At 33.3% G+C, this 15,489-nt stretch overlaps 1 protein-coding gene and 4 non-coding genes across 5 annotated transcripts; 2 read left to right on the forward strand and 3 right to left on the reverse strand.

Moving 5' to 3' along the window:
- The first annotated feature begins 254 nt into the window (after positions 1-254).
- LOC8270136 (expansin-A6) lies at positions 255-2,925 on the forward strand. Its single transcript, XM_048369952.1, has 3 exons — positions 255-622; positions 1,127-1,445; positions 2,203-2,925. The coding sequence occupies exons 1-3, from the start codon at positions 478-480 to the stop codon at positions 2,510-2,512; spliced, it is 774 nt and encodes a 257-aa protein (XP_048225909.1). The 5' UTR covers positions 255-477; the 3' UTR covers positions 2,513-2,925.
- A 7,017-nt stretch (positions 2,926-9,942) lies between these two features.
- On the reverse strand, positions 9,943-10,014 carry TRNAK-UUU. The gene has a single exon. It is a non-coding gene; the product is annotated as a tRNA-Lys (tRNA).
- Positions 10,015-10,227: 213 nt separating this feature from the next.
- TRNAK-UUU lies at positions 10,228-10,299 on the reverse strand. Its single transcript has one exon. It is a non-coding gene; the product is annotated as a tRNA-Lys (tRNA).
- Positions 10,300-10,382: 83 nt separating this feature from the next.
- TRNAK-UUU lies at positions 10,383-10,454 on the reverse strand. Its single transcript has one exon. It is a non-coding gene; the product is annotated as a tRNA-Lys (tRNA).
- A 441-nt stretch (positions 10,455-10,895) lies between these two features.
- LOC8261830 lies at positions 10,896-14,847 on the forward strand. Its single transcript, XR_007217660.1, has 3 exons — positions 10,896-11,303; positions 11,486-13,163; positions 13,295-14,847. It is a non-coding gene; the product is annotated as an uncharacterized LOC8261830 (transcript).
- The last annotated feature ends 642 nt before the right edge of the window (positions 14,848-15,489 follow it).

Consider the following 15,489-nt stretch of genomic DNA (forward strand, 5'->3'; position numbering starts at 1 on the left):
TTCAAGTTGCAATGGGCTTAGGAATACAAAAAATTAGCATGTAATGTAATGTAAGTGCATGCCCATGTGTGTAGGCCACATGCAATCTTCCTCCTATCCGGTGTTATTCCCTCGTCTCAAACACTCACCATCATTATATTTTTATATAATATAATATTTATAATTTACTTAAAATTTAAGAAAAAGAAACTCAACTACAAAATTAGCACAAAATGAAAGGAAGAGGTTAAGAGTTAAACTTAAGAAAGAAAAAGAAGAAGAAGAGCAGATAGCATTAATTACACAGTTAAAAATTAAAAATAAAAGAATTGGGAGAGTCCAGTCCAGGTTCACCATCTTGATTCCACTGCCTCGCCGCTCCATAAATACCCCCTAAAACCATCTTCCCGCTCTCACCATTCGCACCCATTCAACCCCAAACACACACTCTACTCTCTCTCTCTCTCTCTAACATACGCACAGAGACAGACACTGACAATGGGTCGTTGCAATTTGGTGTGCATTGCTCTGGTATCGCTTTTTGTGGTGGCTAATGCAAGAATTCCAGGTGTTTACACTGGTGGGTCTTGGGAGAGTGCCCATGCTACTTTCTACGGTGGTAGTGACGCCTCTGGCACCATGGGTACGTTTCTTCAACTCTTTAAAAATAATAAAAAAAATTTAAATCTCGTTTTGCAGCTACCAGTTCTCTGTTTCTGGTCTCTGCTACTCGTTTTGTACTCAGAATCTTTTACATATATCTGCTTTATTTTTCATGAACCCATGAATTTCCTACATTTTGCTAACAAAATTATTACCTCAAATCACAGATTTTTCTCTCTTCCTTGCTTTGTTTCTTTTTCTTTTTTCTTTCATAAATATATTGGTAGCCTACATTTTACTGTTGTAGTTGTGAAGTCATAATTTTCCTTTGTTTTAACTGATTTGAGGCTAAAAATGTGAAAACTCACTTTTAGAAAAGAAGATAAAAAACTCCATTCCTCTGCCTTCATGTCCAAAATACCAGGAATGAGTCCTTGTTGGGGGCCTATATTACTAACTATTAACCCAATGTTTAACTTTAACTTTTCAATCTTGTTAATTCCTCACCTTCAAACCCACAAATGCTAAATCCCATTGTTTGCAGGTGGCGCTTGTGGGTACGGGAATCTGTATAGCCAAGGTTATGGAGTGAACACTGCAGCACTAAGCACAGCACTCTTCAACAACGGCCTGAGCTGTGGCGCTTGCTTTGAGATAAAATGCGCAAACGACCCCAGATGGTGCCATGGTGGCAGCCCGTCGATCTTCGTGACAGCAACCAACTTCTGTCCTCCAAACTTCGCTCAGCCCAGCGACAATGGTGGCTGGTGCAACCCACCTCGTCCCCATTTCGATCTCGCCATGCCCATGTTCCTCAAGATCGCAGAGTACCGTGCTGGTATAGTTCCCGTCTCATATCGCCGGTGAGTGTTTTCTCTCCTAACATCTCTCTGTTTTTGCTTTTGCTATTTCTAGGCAGATTTATATCATTCAAACGTTTCAAAATTGTAGGAAAAGTCTCTGAAACTTTAATGTCCCATTTTGAAGAATGAATTTTAATGATAATTTTATCTTTTATTAGGGTAAAATCTACACATAAGTAACCATACGATGCAGCGCAATCTTGTAATAGAAAAAGAAATGAAAATAAAATAACCATATCTAAGACAGCACTGGTCCAGTTAAGATTACTGGATTTATTAATTAGTAAGTCATATTTTTCCCTGTTAATAGGAGCATTTATTTAGTTTACTATGTAGTTTTCTCGGGAAACAAACGTGACCTCAAAAGAATAGAATATGAATAATGGGTGACTGCTTGTCCTGTCCCCCTGACGTCTCACTTTTTGAAAACCAACTAAATCCCACTTCCTCTCTTTCGCCCTAGCAACTCAAGTGCAACCTGAAATGACATCAATAACCTTGGTCATGGACTCTTGTCGAAGAAAAATGGAGCACAAAGTGGTAATTTCGCGAGAAATTACTTTATTCCCGGAAAATCAGGAAAAAGTGAGGGACAAAAAAGTCACACGCAGTCCCACGCGTGTCTGTTGGGACACTCACTAACTCAATATGAAAAGTGATGATATATCTATATTTCTTTTGGAACTTTACAATTACATACCCAAGTTCCGTTACGGCGATTCCTAATTTAATTATTTTATTTAATTGGCTTTTGCAGGGTGCCGTGCAGGAAGCAAGGCGGGATAAGGTTTACAATAAACGGATTCCGTTACTTCAACTTGGTATTGATCACCAACGTTGCGGGTGCAGGAGATATCCAGAAGGTGAGCATCAAGGGCACAAAGACAGGATGGATGAGCATGAGCAGAAACTGGGGGCAAAATTGGCAATCAAATGCAGTACTTGTGGGCCAGTCTCTTTCATTTAGGGTCACGGGCAGTGATAGGCGCACTTCAACTTCATGGAACATTGCTCCAGCTAATTGGCAGTTTGGTCAGACCTTCACGGGAAAGAATTTCCGCGTCTGATTTTCCTTTCCATTTTTTCTATAATTATATAATATATAAGAATTTATTATTGCAGTGTTTCCCGCCTTCAGTTTTCCTTTATTTTCTCGGGAAAATTTGAAGTTGCCCGTTGGGAGTTCAACAAAAATATAGACATATGGTGGTGGTGGGTGTTTTTGGTAGGGTCAGTGGAAGTGACTTAAAGTCAGTGCTCAGTATGTGGGTAGCCCTTTTTTTTTCTTCTTTCTTTCTTTTCTTTAATATGTATACTTTCGAATTTGTGGGTCGTTTTGTTGTAAGTTTGCCGGTGAAAGTTTAAGATGTCACCGGCAAATGGTTAAAAGGGTAAAAGTTAAAGACGCTGAAGCGGCTGCAACAGAAGGACAATGTAGCCCGCAGCTCTTATTAATGAATATTTTATGTTTTAGTTTTCAGTTCCATTCTTTTTCTGAATGTTACTTTTAGCTAATACAATGCATATGTGAACGTAACCCATTGCCTTATATGAGGTTCTATTGGAATTGGAACCAAAATTATGATGAGGTATTTCATCGTTTATGCAACGCTGCATCAAATATTAGTGTGAAGGCTTTTAATTTTCAGTTGGGGCATTTCATCGAACGGCTGGCATGCGGAATCATAGTTGGCCTTTTTCTTTTTTCATCTTTCTTTTTCTTTCCTTTAGGCCGTTGGGTAGAGAGTTGATCCGCTGAGTGCTGAGTTGGGGTGGGGGAGGGTATTAATTCCAACAACACTACTAAAGTTGGCAAAGATTAATGCAAGTAGACCCTCCTACTTGTCGGTGGATGCTCAGAACTTCCATGTGCTATTCTTACTACCGTCACTTATTAGTTGTTTGTTGTCTATTTAATTTTCCTTTTTCTTGGTATCTGTTCTGTTCTGTTTCATACCCTTCTCAGTTGCTTGCCCCTCTCAAACTTTTCTTTTGTTAATGAATCAATTCCGGGTGCCCATATCACCATCTCTATGCTATGTGCTCCCATGCTTTTAATCAGCCAGCACTCTATCAAGCTTTAGTTTTGCCTAAAATATACTTCATCTTATGCATCTATGATTCTCTTTGTTTATGTAACTTCACCCCATAAAGCATTCAAAGAGTGCTTTGTCCTATGCTATTATTTGTCCTCTTGTTTTTATACTAAAAACTTAATGGGCAGCATAAATAAGGAAATGGGTTATTACTTTCAAAATTATTTTCCCATACCTACAAAGGAAATTTACTGGAAAAATGGTCTGCTAGCCCAACTCTGTACTAACAAAACACATCTGCCTCACCTTTAAAAAGCAAAAGAAAAAAGAAGGATTTATTAACCCTATTGGTGTTGCCAGTTTGTCCATTTAACTGGACTTTTGGCATCCACAGCTTTGTATGAGGCACTTTTTATCTTAAGAGGAAAACAATAGTAGGCCGGTGATTGGTTCTGTTAAGATACCTGTTTAAGCCCAAAAAGAAGCCAACCCATGTGTAGTTAGCGAACAAAGAATGGCATTTATACCTTATCTTCATCTTATCATGTCAAAAACCAAAAAAGAAAAGGAAAAAACTTTCGGCGAGGTAAAAATAGTATGGTGGGACCAGTTCCTTGCAATTTGCTTCCCCAAACGATTGCATAGAAAAGAAAGTTATTGTAGACAGTATGTCTCTCCCTCTCTCTATAGTTTGATCAATCTAATTGTCCGAGGTCTATAATCTATTTAATATTATATAATCAGAATATATTTTTCACTTGATAACTTATCAAAAGATGGTCAATTGTTAATAATGGTTTATTGATTAATTTAAATTCTTAAAATTTCTTACCTTAGTAGAGTACTGAATATTATGTGAAATGCCATATATGCACGTTACTTCTTCCGATAAGAAATTTATTATTATTTTTTTTTATATAATAGTGGCTACTATCTCAACTTCCACCAATTTGGTGAAGTGATCAATTACTACTAAAAGAGACTTTTTTATCTGATTGTAGGCGTAAAAGGTCCTGGAGTACCTACCATCCCCCGAGCAACAAAGGACTATGGGCAAGTAATTAGACATTACACTGTAGCTCAAAGGATGTTCAACTATCAATAATAGTCTATTAATTAACTTAAGTTCCTACATTCCTTCCATTAGTAGAAAACTGTTAAATATCTTGTGAAATATTATATATGTACATTACTTCTCTCAAAAAAAAATTATTGTTTTTTTTCTTTCTATGATAGTGGCTACTATCTTAGCTTCCACTCATTTGGTGAAGTAATCAATTACTACTAAAAGCGACTTTTACTACCGGGCTGTAAGCAAAAAAGGTCTTAAAGTACTTACGCATCCCTCAAGCATCAAAAGATTATGGCGAGTAATTAGACATTGCAGTGCATCTAAAAGATATATGACATTATGATGTTCTTAGCACTTGGTGCAAGTCTATTCTTTGCATCTTTATACATGATAAGCTAAAAAATCACCGTAATTTTTTTTCTTACAATTGTGGTTGTTGCCTTATGACCTCCACACATTTTTTCATGTTTCTCCTTGAGCATATATTCTCCTTTTCATTTTTTATCACAAACCTAGACTAAGGATGTGATACCTCTTTTTTTTGGGTATAATATACATTTCTAAAAAGAATACATAGTTCAAATCTTAACCATCTTGGTCCTTAGGTTTTTATGTTTTGATAATGTTCTTTCTTCAAGGTACTAAATGATTTCTTTCATCCATGACTCATACTCTTCAACTACCAATACCTCTTCTTATCATATGCACATCTTGTAAGGCTATTTTAAGTAGGATATCAAATTCTTTAATTTCATCTTCAGAACTTGATTGATGTTCCATTGGCCTCCATTTTATTCTATTCTCTTCAATATAGACTTTGCGGTCTATGTATTTTATCAAGTCGGGATCCTTAGTCATAACAATTCTTATTATTTAGTTTAAGACCAATTCAAAGTCACTTATATTGCTAAGATGCTAAGCTCAAATAGTTAAGGCAATTCTCAATGTGCTTCATACTTGGATACATTATTTGAGGCTTATTTTTTTTTTAATCGAGCATCTTAATTGGATATGATTTGGTCCTTCCAATAATATTCTTGGTTTTAATCCTTCAAAATTAGAGGATCCATTTATATGTAAAGTCCATTTGATTAAGCTCTTGTCTACCTTCTTATCAAACTTAGGCATGTTTATTATTGGTATGAAACTAGCCAATAATTGAGCTCTCAGCACTGTTTGAGGCTCATAACGAATATCAAATGCTCATGCTTGGACTGACTAATGTATCAATCTTTCTAACATCCTAGGTCTCTATAATACTTTTCTTAATGGCTTATTAGTCCCTATTTATGCTTGAAAATATTACTACATTTTAATGATAGTCATTATGATTGCTAGTGCTAGCTTTTCAATTCTTGAGTATCTTGTTTCTGCCCCTTACAATACCTTGCTAGCATAATATATGTGTTTTTGTTCTCCATTCTCTTCTCTTATGAGAACTAATACAATTGTCTCAGTTGTGTGGACAAGTCAAATACAAAATCTCTCCAGTTTTAGCTTGCTAAGTAATGGTGAAGAGCTTAGAAACTATTTCAATTCCTCAAAACTTGTTGACATTCTTCTATTCATTAGAAGTCTTTGACATTATATTTTGAATAATAGTAGGTTTCTCTTAGCATTAATAAGATATAAAATATCCAAACACCATTATCTTGCCATTTGGTTTCTGGACCTCATTAATATTGCTCGATAGTCTCCTCTCTATAATTGCTTTGATTATCTCAGGATTTGCCTCTATTCCCCTTTGGAAAATCATGAACTCAAGGAATTTTCTTACCTTAACTCTTAAAGTACATTAAGTTCAATTAAATGTGATAATGCTCTAGAATTTTTTGCATGATGTTCTAATCCATCAGATTTGATGATAATGTCATCTATACAAATTTCTATGGTTTTACCAGTTTGAACTTAAGACATATTGTTGCCTAGTCTCTAGTAAGTAGCTCTAACATTTTTCAGATCAAACAACATTACCGTGTGATAGAAAATTCCGACATCGATAATGAAAGAGGTATTCTCTTCTATCTCCTTTATACTTTGGGACTTGATGATACTCTTGTATAATATAAACAAACCTATAGACCTCATAACCACTTGTTAAGTCCATTAGTTGGTCAATATTTAGGAGAACAAAATTAACTGGGAGTATCTATACGAGGCATGAGCATTTGACTAACATTAATCAGAGCACCTTCATCTCCTTTATAATTTTAATGTTTATGTTGTTGAGCATTTAACTACCATTAATCAGAGTACCTATTTAAGGCTCATACATATTTTATTGGGAAAGGTGTATTTCCACTCCTAATGTTTAGGCTGAGGAGGGGATTCACCCTTAATCTATTTTCTTGGAGCAAATAACTTAGAAAGAAACTTTTTATGGTTATAACAAATAACTTAAAGAGTAACTTTTTATGGTTATTTTGGCAACTCATTAATGAAAAGGAATAAACTTTACTTAAAACTAAGATGTTAATTCTTTTTAACTTTTATTATAAGTGAGACCAAAGTAAATGTATGCGGTTCAAATACACAAACTAATATATGCATTTATGCAAAAATCCATTCCTAAATTCAAATACTGATTCACATAATTTATTTATTATTTTTTCTATCAAAGATTATCATTACTCGCCAACTAAAACACTATAGCACCGAAACATCTGTATAACTAAATAAACAACTTGGGATAAAGAAATTTTTAGAACTTAAAAAATAAGTGAATAAAAAAAACTAAACAATGAATACAAAGTTTGAATGCTTACCGTTTATCATAAGCACAACAAAACAAGGAATACAAATAAATAGATTCAAGATTTAAATGGAATTTGTGAGCATCCTTTCCATCTAAATTTTTAAAGAGAAGAAAAAAGACCCAAAAATAACATAAAAGAAGAAACAAAATTATATGCCAAACAAATATTACTGCATCAATTCCTCTAACAGTTGCTAAATTACCAATATCTCCAACTCCGTGACTTAGAATTTGATATAGCAGGATCAACACTATTTTATGCTATGTTTGATATAGTGCAGTTCATGAAGTGATTCCCAGTTTTCCTTTCAACTTCAAAATTCTCCGTTGCATTAGAATGAGAAACAATGCCAACAGTAAAGCATGCATTACCTTTTTGTAATGCACTTGAATCCTCTCTGGATTCTCCTTTGATTGGCCATGGCTATAATGAAGTAGATGAGAAACTGAAAGTGGGTTTGTTTTGAAATTGAAAGTTCTTCTGGGTCTTCTTTGGCTGACAATGGGTGCTCCATGAAAAATTAAATGATACTAATTTATTACAATACAATATAGAGACTGGTTATTCTTCTTTGTTTCTCATGAGTTTTCTCTTTAATTGATTTGTTGATAGTTGATGATAGAGAGTTTGATGTAGGGATGGTTGATCAATGGTAAGATGGAAATGGTGTTAATATTGAAGATGAAGACATACTTTAATTAATTTTTGACAAAAGAAAATAATTTTATTAATAAAAATAGAGAATTAAAATTAGAATTTTATTCAAAATGAATCCCACTTCTAATAAAAGTCAAAAGAAAGTTTGCTCTATGTTAGTTTAAGTAACGAACAGTTTATTTGTTTCTGTTAATGAGGTACCAAAATGATTAAAATATATGACTTTTTAAGTTTTTTTTTTAGAAAATAGATTAAGGATCAATTTGCTCGTCAGCCTAAATGTTAAGGGCGATATGCATCTTTTCCCTATTTTGTGTCGCCAAACTCTGATTAAGCATAGTTTTACAATGGTTGCACATCTCCTCTACTGACAATTTCGGTTGGAGTTAATTGTCATGGATTTGAGCCATGTGAAATATTTGTTGGATGAATTTGAGGTCCTCCAAACAATGTTGGTTCTAAGAAAAATGACACCTAAATGAAAGAATGGAACATAAGGTCTACTATGAGCTGTTATATAATCAAATTGGGAATGCAAATGTTAGGATTGGAAGGGGCCGTTGATTTGGCCAGGCCAGTCTCTATGTTCGAACCAACACCTCAGAATGCCTAAAAGGGGGAATAAAAATTAAAAAGATTCCTTCATATTCTTAATTGTATTGCTCAAGAAGGTCCAACTTAATGCTAATATGTATGCATTTTTCTCGGGCACTTTGTAACACAGCAGCAAAATCCAACTCAATGCTAATGTAATTTTCTGTAAGGAAAAAAGAATTTCTACAAGCCATCTTAAATGCTCTTTGTTGGAAATTAAAGGAAAGTCGAATTCTTGTGCCATTGTACTATTGATTTTAGTGAAATTTACAAAAAAAGTTCATTATGAGAACTTTGTTTAAAGAAAAAAGAAAAAGAAAAATTGAGGTTTGTTTCAAAGAATTTGAATTAATTATAAATAAAATATTTAATAATGAGATTTTTTTTTTTAGAAAAAGAAATAAACAGTAGTGTAATGGAACTGTTAATAAAAAACATAATAAAACTAATAGAGTTGTTTACAATGTTATCATCACTTGTGCTAGTATTACTGTGCATCACACTTTGATTTTAATTTTAATTTTATAAACTAATTTTAGCATATTCTTATTTTGTAAGCGTTTTATTAAGTTATATTTTATAAAAATCTGAGAGTAGTTTTCAACTTTAATTTAATAAAAGTAGTTTAAGAAACTTTCATAATTAACACACTTTAAATGGTTACCTTAACAATTTATCTCTCAATAATTCCTTAGCCGCATTGAGAGATGAAATCTTATATAGCTACTATATATTTTTAGCAGTAAAAAGAACTTATAGGAATGCTAATATTTTGAAAAGATAAAAACAGAACTGAATCGATTCAGTTCGGTTAATATTTTTTCAAAATATTAGCATTCCTATAAGTTCTTTTTACTGCTAAAAATATATAGTAGCTATATAAGATTTGATCTCTCAATGCGGCTAAGGAATTATGAGAGATAAATTATTAAGTTTATTCGATTTAAATTTCTTAGAAATTAAAATTATATCTGTTTGGTTCGATTTTATATAAAAGAATCGGTTTAATCAAAATAACCGATTTTTATACTTTTATTTTTAATATAAAATTTAATATTAAAGTGATCTTAGATTAATTCTATTTATTCGGTTAGGTTATTGTATGGTTTAAGTAATTCAATTTATTTTTAAATTTTCAAAACTAATTTAATTTTCAGCCAAACGGACTGATTACTCATCCCTACAAACCTATTACCTCTGGATGCTTCAATAAGAGAAAAGCGGATGTGGATATAGTGACAAAATGTGTTGAATTAAACTTGTACAGTCGAGAGTGTTTCGGATCTGCATATCGTTGAACAGTGTTTGGACTAATAACTTTTCACTTTTGCTATATCATTCCACTAAAAAGTCCAAAAATAACACATTCAGAAGACATGAATCGCCGTCTGTGGGGATCGAACCCACGACCACGTGGTTAAAAGCCACGCGCTCTACCTCTGAGCTAAGACGGCACCTTTTAACAGGGTAAACTAGAAAAAATAAATCGTATAAAATAGTTCAAAAACAACATATTAGGAAATCACAGATCGCCGTCTGTGGGGATCGAACCCACGACCACGTGGTTAAAAGCCACGCGCTCTACCACGGCACCTTTTAACAGGGTAAACTAGAAAAAATAAATCGTATAAAATAGTTCAAAAACAACGTATTAGGAAATCACAGATCGCCGTCTGTGGGGATCGAACCCACGACCACGTGGTTAAAAGCCACGCGCTCTACCACTGAGCTAAGACGGCAGATTGCTTAACAGGGCAATTTAAGAAAAATAATTAACAATTAAAAGAGTTAAAAAAAAAAAACATATTAGAAAATCACGGATCGCCGTCTGTGGGGATCGAACCCACGACCACGTGGTTAAAAGCCACGCGCTCTACCTCTGAGCTAAGACGGCAACTGTTTGGATAATTATCTAGATTCCTGATGATTCTTAAAATATATTATTCATCCATTTGATACTTTTACTTGCATAATTTTATAGCTGTTAATATTAAATCTTCTTTTGAAAAGAAGTAATATATATATTTTTTTGAAAAGAATATTTTATTTTGATGAGAAAAGCTAGTATAGAGATGCAATTCCAAACTTATCCTAGATATATCTTAGAATATCAATGCACAACTACTGAATTACAGATATGGTTTAATTATAAGGAAAACATTTATGGTCTTAGGATGACTTGATAAAATTTGGGCTTAATGCATATTCAGCTTCCTGTACTTGCCACAAATGGTCACTTTACCCCCTCAACTTCAGAAATAACTATTTGAACGTCTCTACTTGCCTTATTGGCTTATTCATAAACAATTTTCTACAATGTTGGCTAATAGATAAAGCGCGTGTGATATACAGATGGCCACATGTATAGAAGGGCCACTTAATACTCCTTATGCGGCAAAAAAGGTACAGTTACACAATAACTATACACAATAATTGAATCCTTGAAGATTCAATTGAAGGTGAAGCTTGAATTTGTCCAAAATAATGAGTTTTCTTGCAATCTCTGTAAACCACACACTACAGACCACCACCTTATTCATTTTCTACAATGGATTAAGGATATATAACCTAAACCTTAAAGAGAAAATGTCATTATTATTTAAATCAAGAAAAACCTAAAAAGCCTAAAGATTTCTGTATGAATAGCGATATTGAGATAAAGAGCAAATGAAGAGTTAATGAAAAAGTGGTTTCTCCTTTTTTGAAGCATCTTGGTTAAGAAAGAATTGAACGAGAAAGGCAGGTAATTTTGCCTTTATTGTTTATTATTTATTGGTATTTTTATTATTAGTTACTAAAGTTAGGGTTAAAGGTTAGAGTTCTTGCTTTAAACTGTCAGATCCACATGTGATAAAATCTTTTTTTTTTAATATTTTGTGATTAAATTATATGATGTGATTGAATTTGTGGTATTTTTTTACCCAGGGTTAAAATGGCTAACAAATTAGTGACACTGCATTGGCATTATGGGGGGTATTTGGTTGATAATACATATGTGAATGGGAAAGTGAAGGAATTTGATGATATGGACACTGACAGGCTATCAATTCCAGAATTGATGGGTTATGTTAAAGAAGATTTTGTTTATATAATTGAGCAACCAGTTTATTACAAGGCTGAAAATAGTAACAGCTTTATGCCTTGTATGAGTGATAAGTTTATTGTTGATCTGACATTAAGGTTTAGTGATGTGGAGGTAGTAAATATGTATATTGCACAAGTCGACCCCCTATTTGATATTGACGGGCCTGTACCTAGGGCAAACTTATATGGGAATATAAATAGAGAAGAAAGTGAGGCTGTTTTTAAGGGTGTAGAGGCACACTCGAGAAAGAATGAAAAAAAGACTAGATGTAGAATGTGAATTTCAGGGTGAGAATGTAGATCTGGTTGGAATTGAGAATGAAGAAGATAATGCAAGCTTTGAAGAAGACATAAACACAGAGGGTGAAGCACTTGAGGAGGATGAGAATAATGAAGCAAACAGAAATGGATACAGTGATGCGAATGAAGAAGTCATAGCTGCAAGGGAAGAGCTAATATTTTATAGGAGGAGGCCCAAAATAAGTCAAATTCAACCTATATAAACTATTGAGAAAGGTGTGGCTGGTGTTGATTTAAGTTAAAATGACTTAAATAGAAGTAGAAGATGTTATGATGGAATAATAGGAGATGATGAGAAGTTTTTTTACAGTTCAAATTAAAATAGTGTTGAGAGTTGTAATGAGGATGAGGATGATGAATTGCCTCATAGAATAGAAAGCAAGAAGCTAGCAGCATCCAAGTTATGAAATACCATTACGGGAAATTGGAATGGTATTTGAGAGTGCAAATCAGTTTAGAGAGGCTATTGCTAAGTATGTAGTTGTTAAAAGGGTGTAACTAAGGCTGAGGCCAAATGAATCATATAGAATAAGGGTGAAATGCAAGGAACAGGCTGCAATTGGCTATTATTTGAGAGCATTAAAGGAAACAATGATAATTTTTTTATGGTAAAGATATATCATTCCGATTTATAAATGCTATATGAAAAACAACAACAAATTGTATACATCTAAGTTTGTAGCTAATTATTTCAAAGATAAAATTATTTATCAATCTAGTATAAAGTTATGAGAAATCCAAGCTCTTTGTAGAGAGCAGTTAAAGGTGTTTGTTGGAAAGAACTATTTGTAGGAAGACAAAATTAAAGGTGATGAATCAATTTATGGGAGACTATAGAATGGAATACCGTAAATTACAGTGGTATGCCAATGAAATTAATGAGTCTAATCCTAGGAGTACATGCTTTGTGTGCACTGATTCAACTAGTGAGCCAGGAAAGGTGTTGTTTGACAAGTTTTATATTTGCTTAGCAATTATGAAATATGGGTTGCTTCAAGGTTATAGAAAAGTCATTGGCTTAGATGGATGCTTTCTTAAAGGCATCTATCTGTCAAGGATAAGATCCTTTATGCTGTGGCAGAGATGCAAATGACTAAATGTACCCTCTCACATGAGCAATTGTGAAGGTGGAATGCAAGGTCATATAGACATGGTATTGAAGAAAGATCTACAACTTGGTGAAGAGGAAGGGATAATGCTTATGACTATTATGTAGAAGGTCAGTTGCTTTAATTCAATATTCATGCATTTAATTATTTTTATTATTTTTCCTAGTTAAATTTTTGCCTTAAGTATTTTGAAATTTACTTCACTTTACTAACAACTAATTAAATGTCTTAATTACTTAAGGGTTTGATTCCTGCCATTCAACAAAAGCTACCGCTTGTGGAGCATTGAATGTGTTCTAGGGGCATATGTAGCAATTGGGCAAAAAATTGGAGAGGTAAGGAAAGAAGGAAAAAATTTTAGGCATGTGCAAAGGTAAGTTTTGAAAGACAATTTAAAGATAATTTGAATGAATTAAGCAAGTAGGAAAGGGGCATTGTTAAGGATGCTTTGTGTTATAATAAAAAAAATTAGGTTAGAGTGTATTTTGAGTTTGAAACTAAAAGTGATGCAGTTGAAAATAACATGTGTGAGACTTGAAATGCATGGATATTGCAAGCTAGGTATAAGTCAATCATTACTATGCTAAAAGAGATTAGGACTAAAATAATAACAAGAGTGATAGTAATGGGAGGTTTTGTAAATACTTGGATATGTAACATTACTCCAATAACAATGGTTACTTTAGAAAAAAAATAAGGAAGAAGCAATGAAATACCAAATTCTACAAATGGTGATGTTGGATATGAGGTGAAATATGGGGATTATGGTCATACGGTGGACTTAAGGAAGTAAACTTGTACTTGTCTATTTTGGCAGTTGAAAAAGATATCTTGCCCACATGCTATTCGTTCTATGAATCATAGGAAGTTGAATCTTGAAAACTTTGTAAGTGGTACCATAAAGAAACAAATTTAAAAATCTTTCCTATTTCATTCAGTATGTTCCTGGAATTATATTGTGGAAGAAAAATGAATACCCTATCATTGAGCCTGAAGAGTATGACGGGTAGGCCTAAAAGAAATCGAAGAAAATTACGAGATGAATCTAAAATAGTTGGAAAGTTTTTAAGAAGATGAGCAAAGATGACTTGCACAATATATAAACAACAAGGTCATAACAAAAAGGGGTGTCCTTCCAAGATTTCTACTCAAGTAATGCTTTTTATATTGAGTTTTTTAATTCTTTATAAAATGTTAAATATTTAAACGATTAGTGATTTCAATCGTAATTATTTTTAAGGAATCTATGGTAACTACTGGAGTCACAAGTATAGGCCTTGCAACTACTAAAACATCAAGCCAGGTAATGGATTTAGTGCTAGTTACTTAGTTATGTTATACATTTCTAAGACTGTATTATTTGTTCTAATAGAATATGGACAGATTTTGTGAAAGTTATATTTAAAAGGGTAGAGATTGTGACAATTCTGTGGCAAGAGGTAGAGGTGGTCCAATTCTATTGCAATTAGTAGAGGCAGTACCAATTCTGTTGCAAGAGGTAGAACTTCTATTAAGAGGGGTAGAGGAGTTACAAACTTGGGTGGAAGTGAAGTAATCTATGCAAGCACCTAAGGTAGCAAAAGAATTAATACCCAACAGTATCTTACTTCTCAGAAAAAAAAGTAAAATTTAGTGGTTATGGTGTTTACGTTAATGGACACACATGAGTTACTATTGAAGATGTAAGTTATGTTATTTACAATGCAGGTTGCTAGTTTTTCAAGATTTTGGATGATGTTAACTAGAAACTGTAACTATCATTTTGCTATAAATGGAAATGGGATAATTATCTTATTTACATTTTTCATCTAGAGTGCCATTTAACTTTCATGCATATAATTATACTGCTTTAGATATATTTAAACTGCAAATTGTCATTTCATATAAACTGCATACTACATATTCACGAATAGGGTTAAAATATCTATTATAAATCATCCCATTATAAACAACATACATTATTTCTTCCAAAATACAAACACAACCTATTTTAACTTACATATTTGCATAACAAAATCACCCCAAACTGCCAATGACCATAACAACTAAGAACAAAAACATACACAAAATAATCTTCTTCAAATAGTTGTCATCCTTGCCCTCAGTCACCTTCTGCACCTTCAATATTTCCAACTCAGCCTTAAACTTAGAAATCTTTGCAGCTATAATGTTATTGTAATCATCCACATGCATTTTGTTATTTTCAGCAAAAAATTTATTCTCTCTCATTAACTCAATGATCAAATCATGTGCTCTAGTACTCATCTCAACATCATACTACTCAAAAAACCACAATTCGTGACCTTATAATTTGGACAACCATGGAATCGCCTCCTAAGATTATTCTTAGTCCAGAAAGTCCATCTTGGAGCAAATTCCACCACGTCCACAGTATCTTGCTCGACCTTGGTATGTTAGCTCAACACTTCCATGCCT

This window comes from Ricinus communis, chromosome 10 (genome assembly GCF_019578655.1).
Source record: "Ricinus communis isolate WT05 ecotype wild-type chromosome 10, ASM1957865v1, whole genome shotgun sequence".
In the NCBI taxonomy this organism is placed as follows: Eukaryota; Viridiplantae; Streptophyta; class Magnoliopsida; order Malpighiales; family Euphorbiaceae; genus Ricinus; species Ricinus communis.

Excerpts from the sequence above, each read along its gene's own strand:
- LOC8270136 (XM_048369952.1), top strand. The coding sequence starts at position 478 with ATGGGTCGTTGCAATTTGGTGTGCATTGCTCTGGTATCGCTTTTTGTG. Across the intron at positions 623-1,126 it reads TGACGCCTCTGGCACCATGG|GTGGCGCTTGTGGGTACGGG; the intron begins GTACGTTTCTTC and ends CATTGTTTGCAG. Across the intron at positions 1,446-2,202 it reads GTTCCCGTCTCATATCGCCG|GGTGCCGTGCAGGAAGCAAG; the intron begins GTGAGTGTTTTC and ends TGGCTTTTGCAG.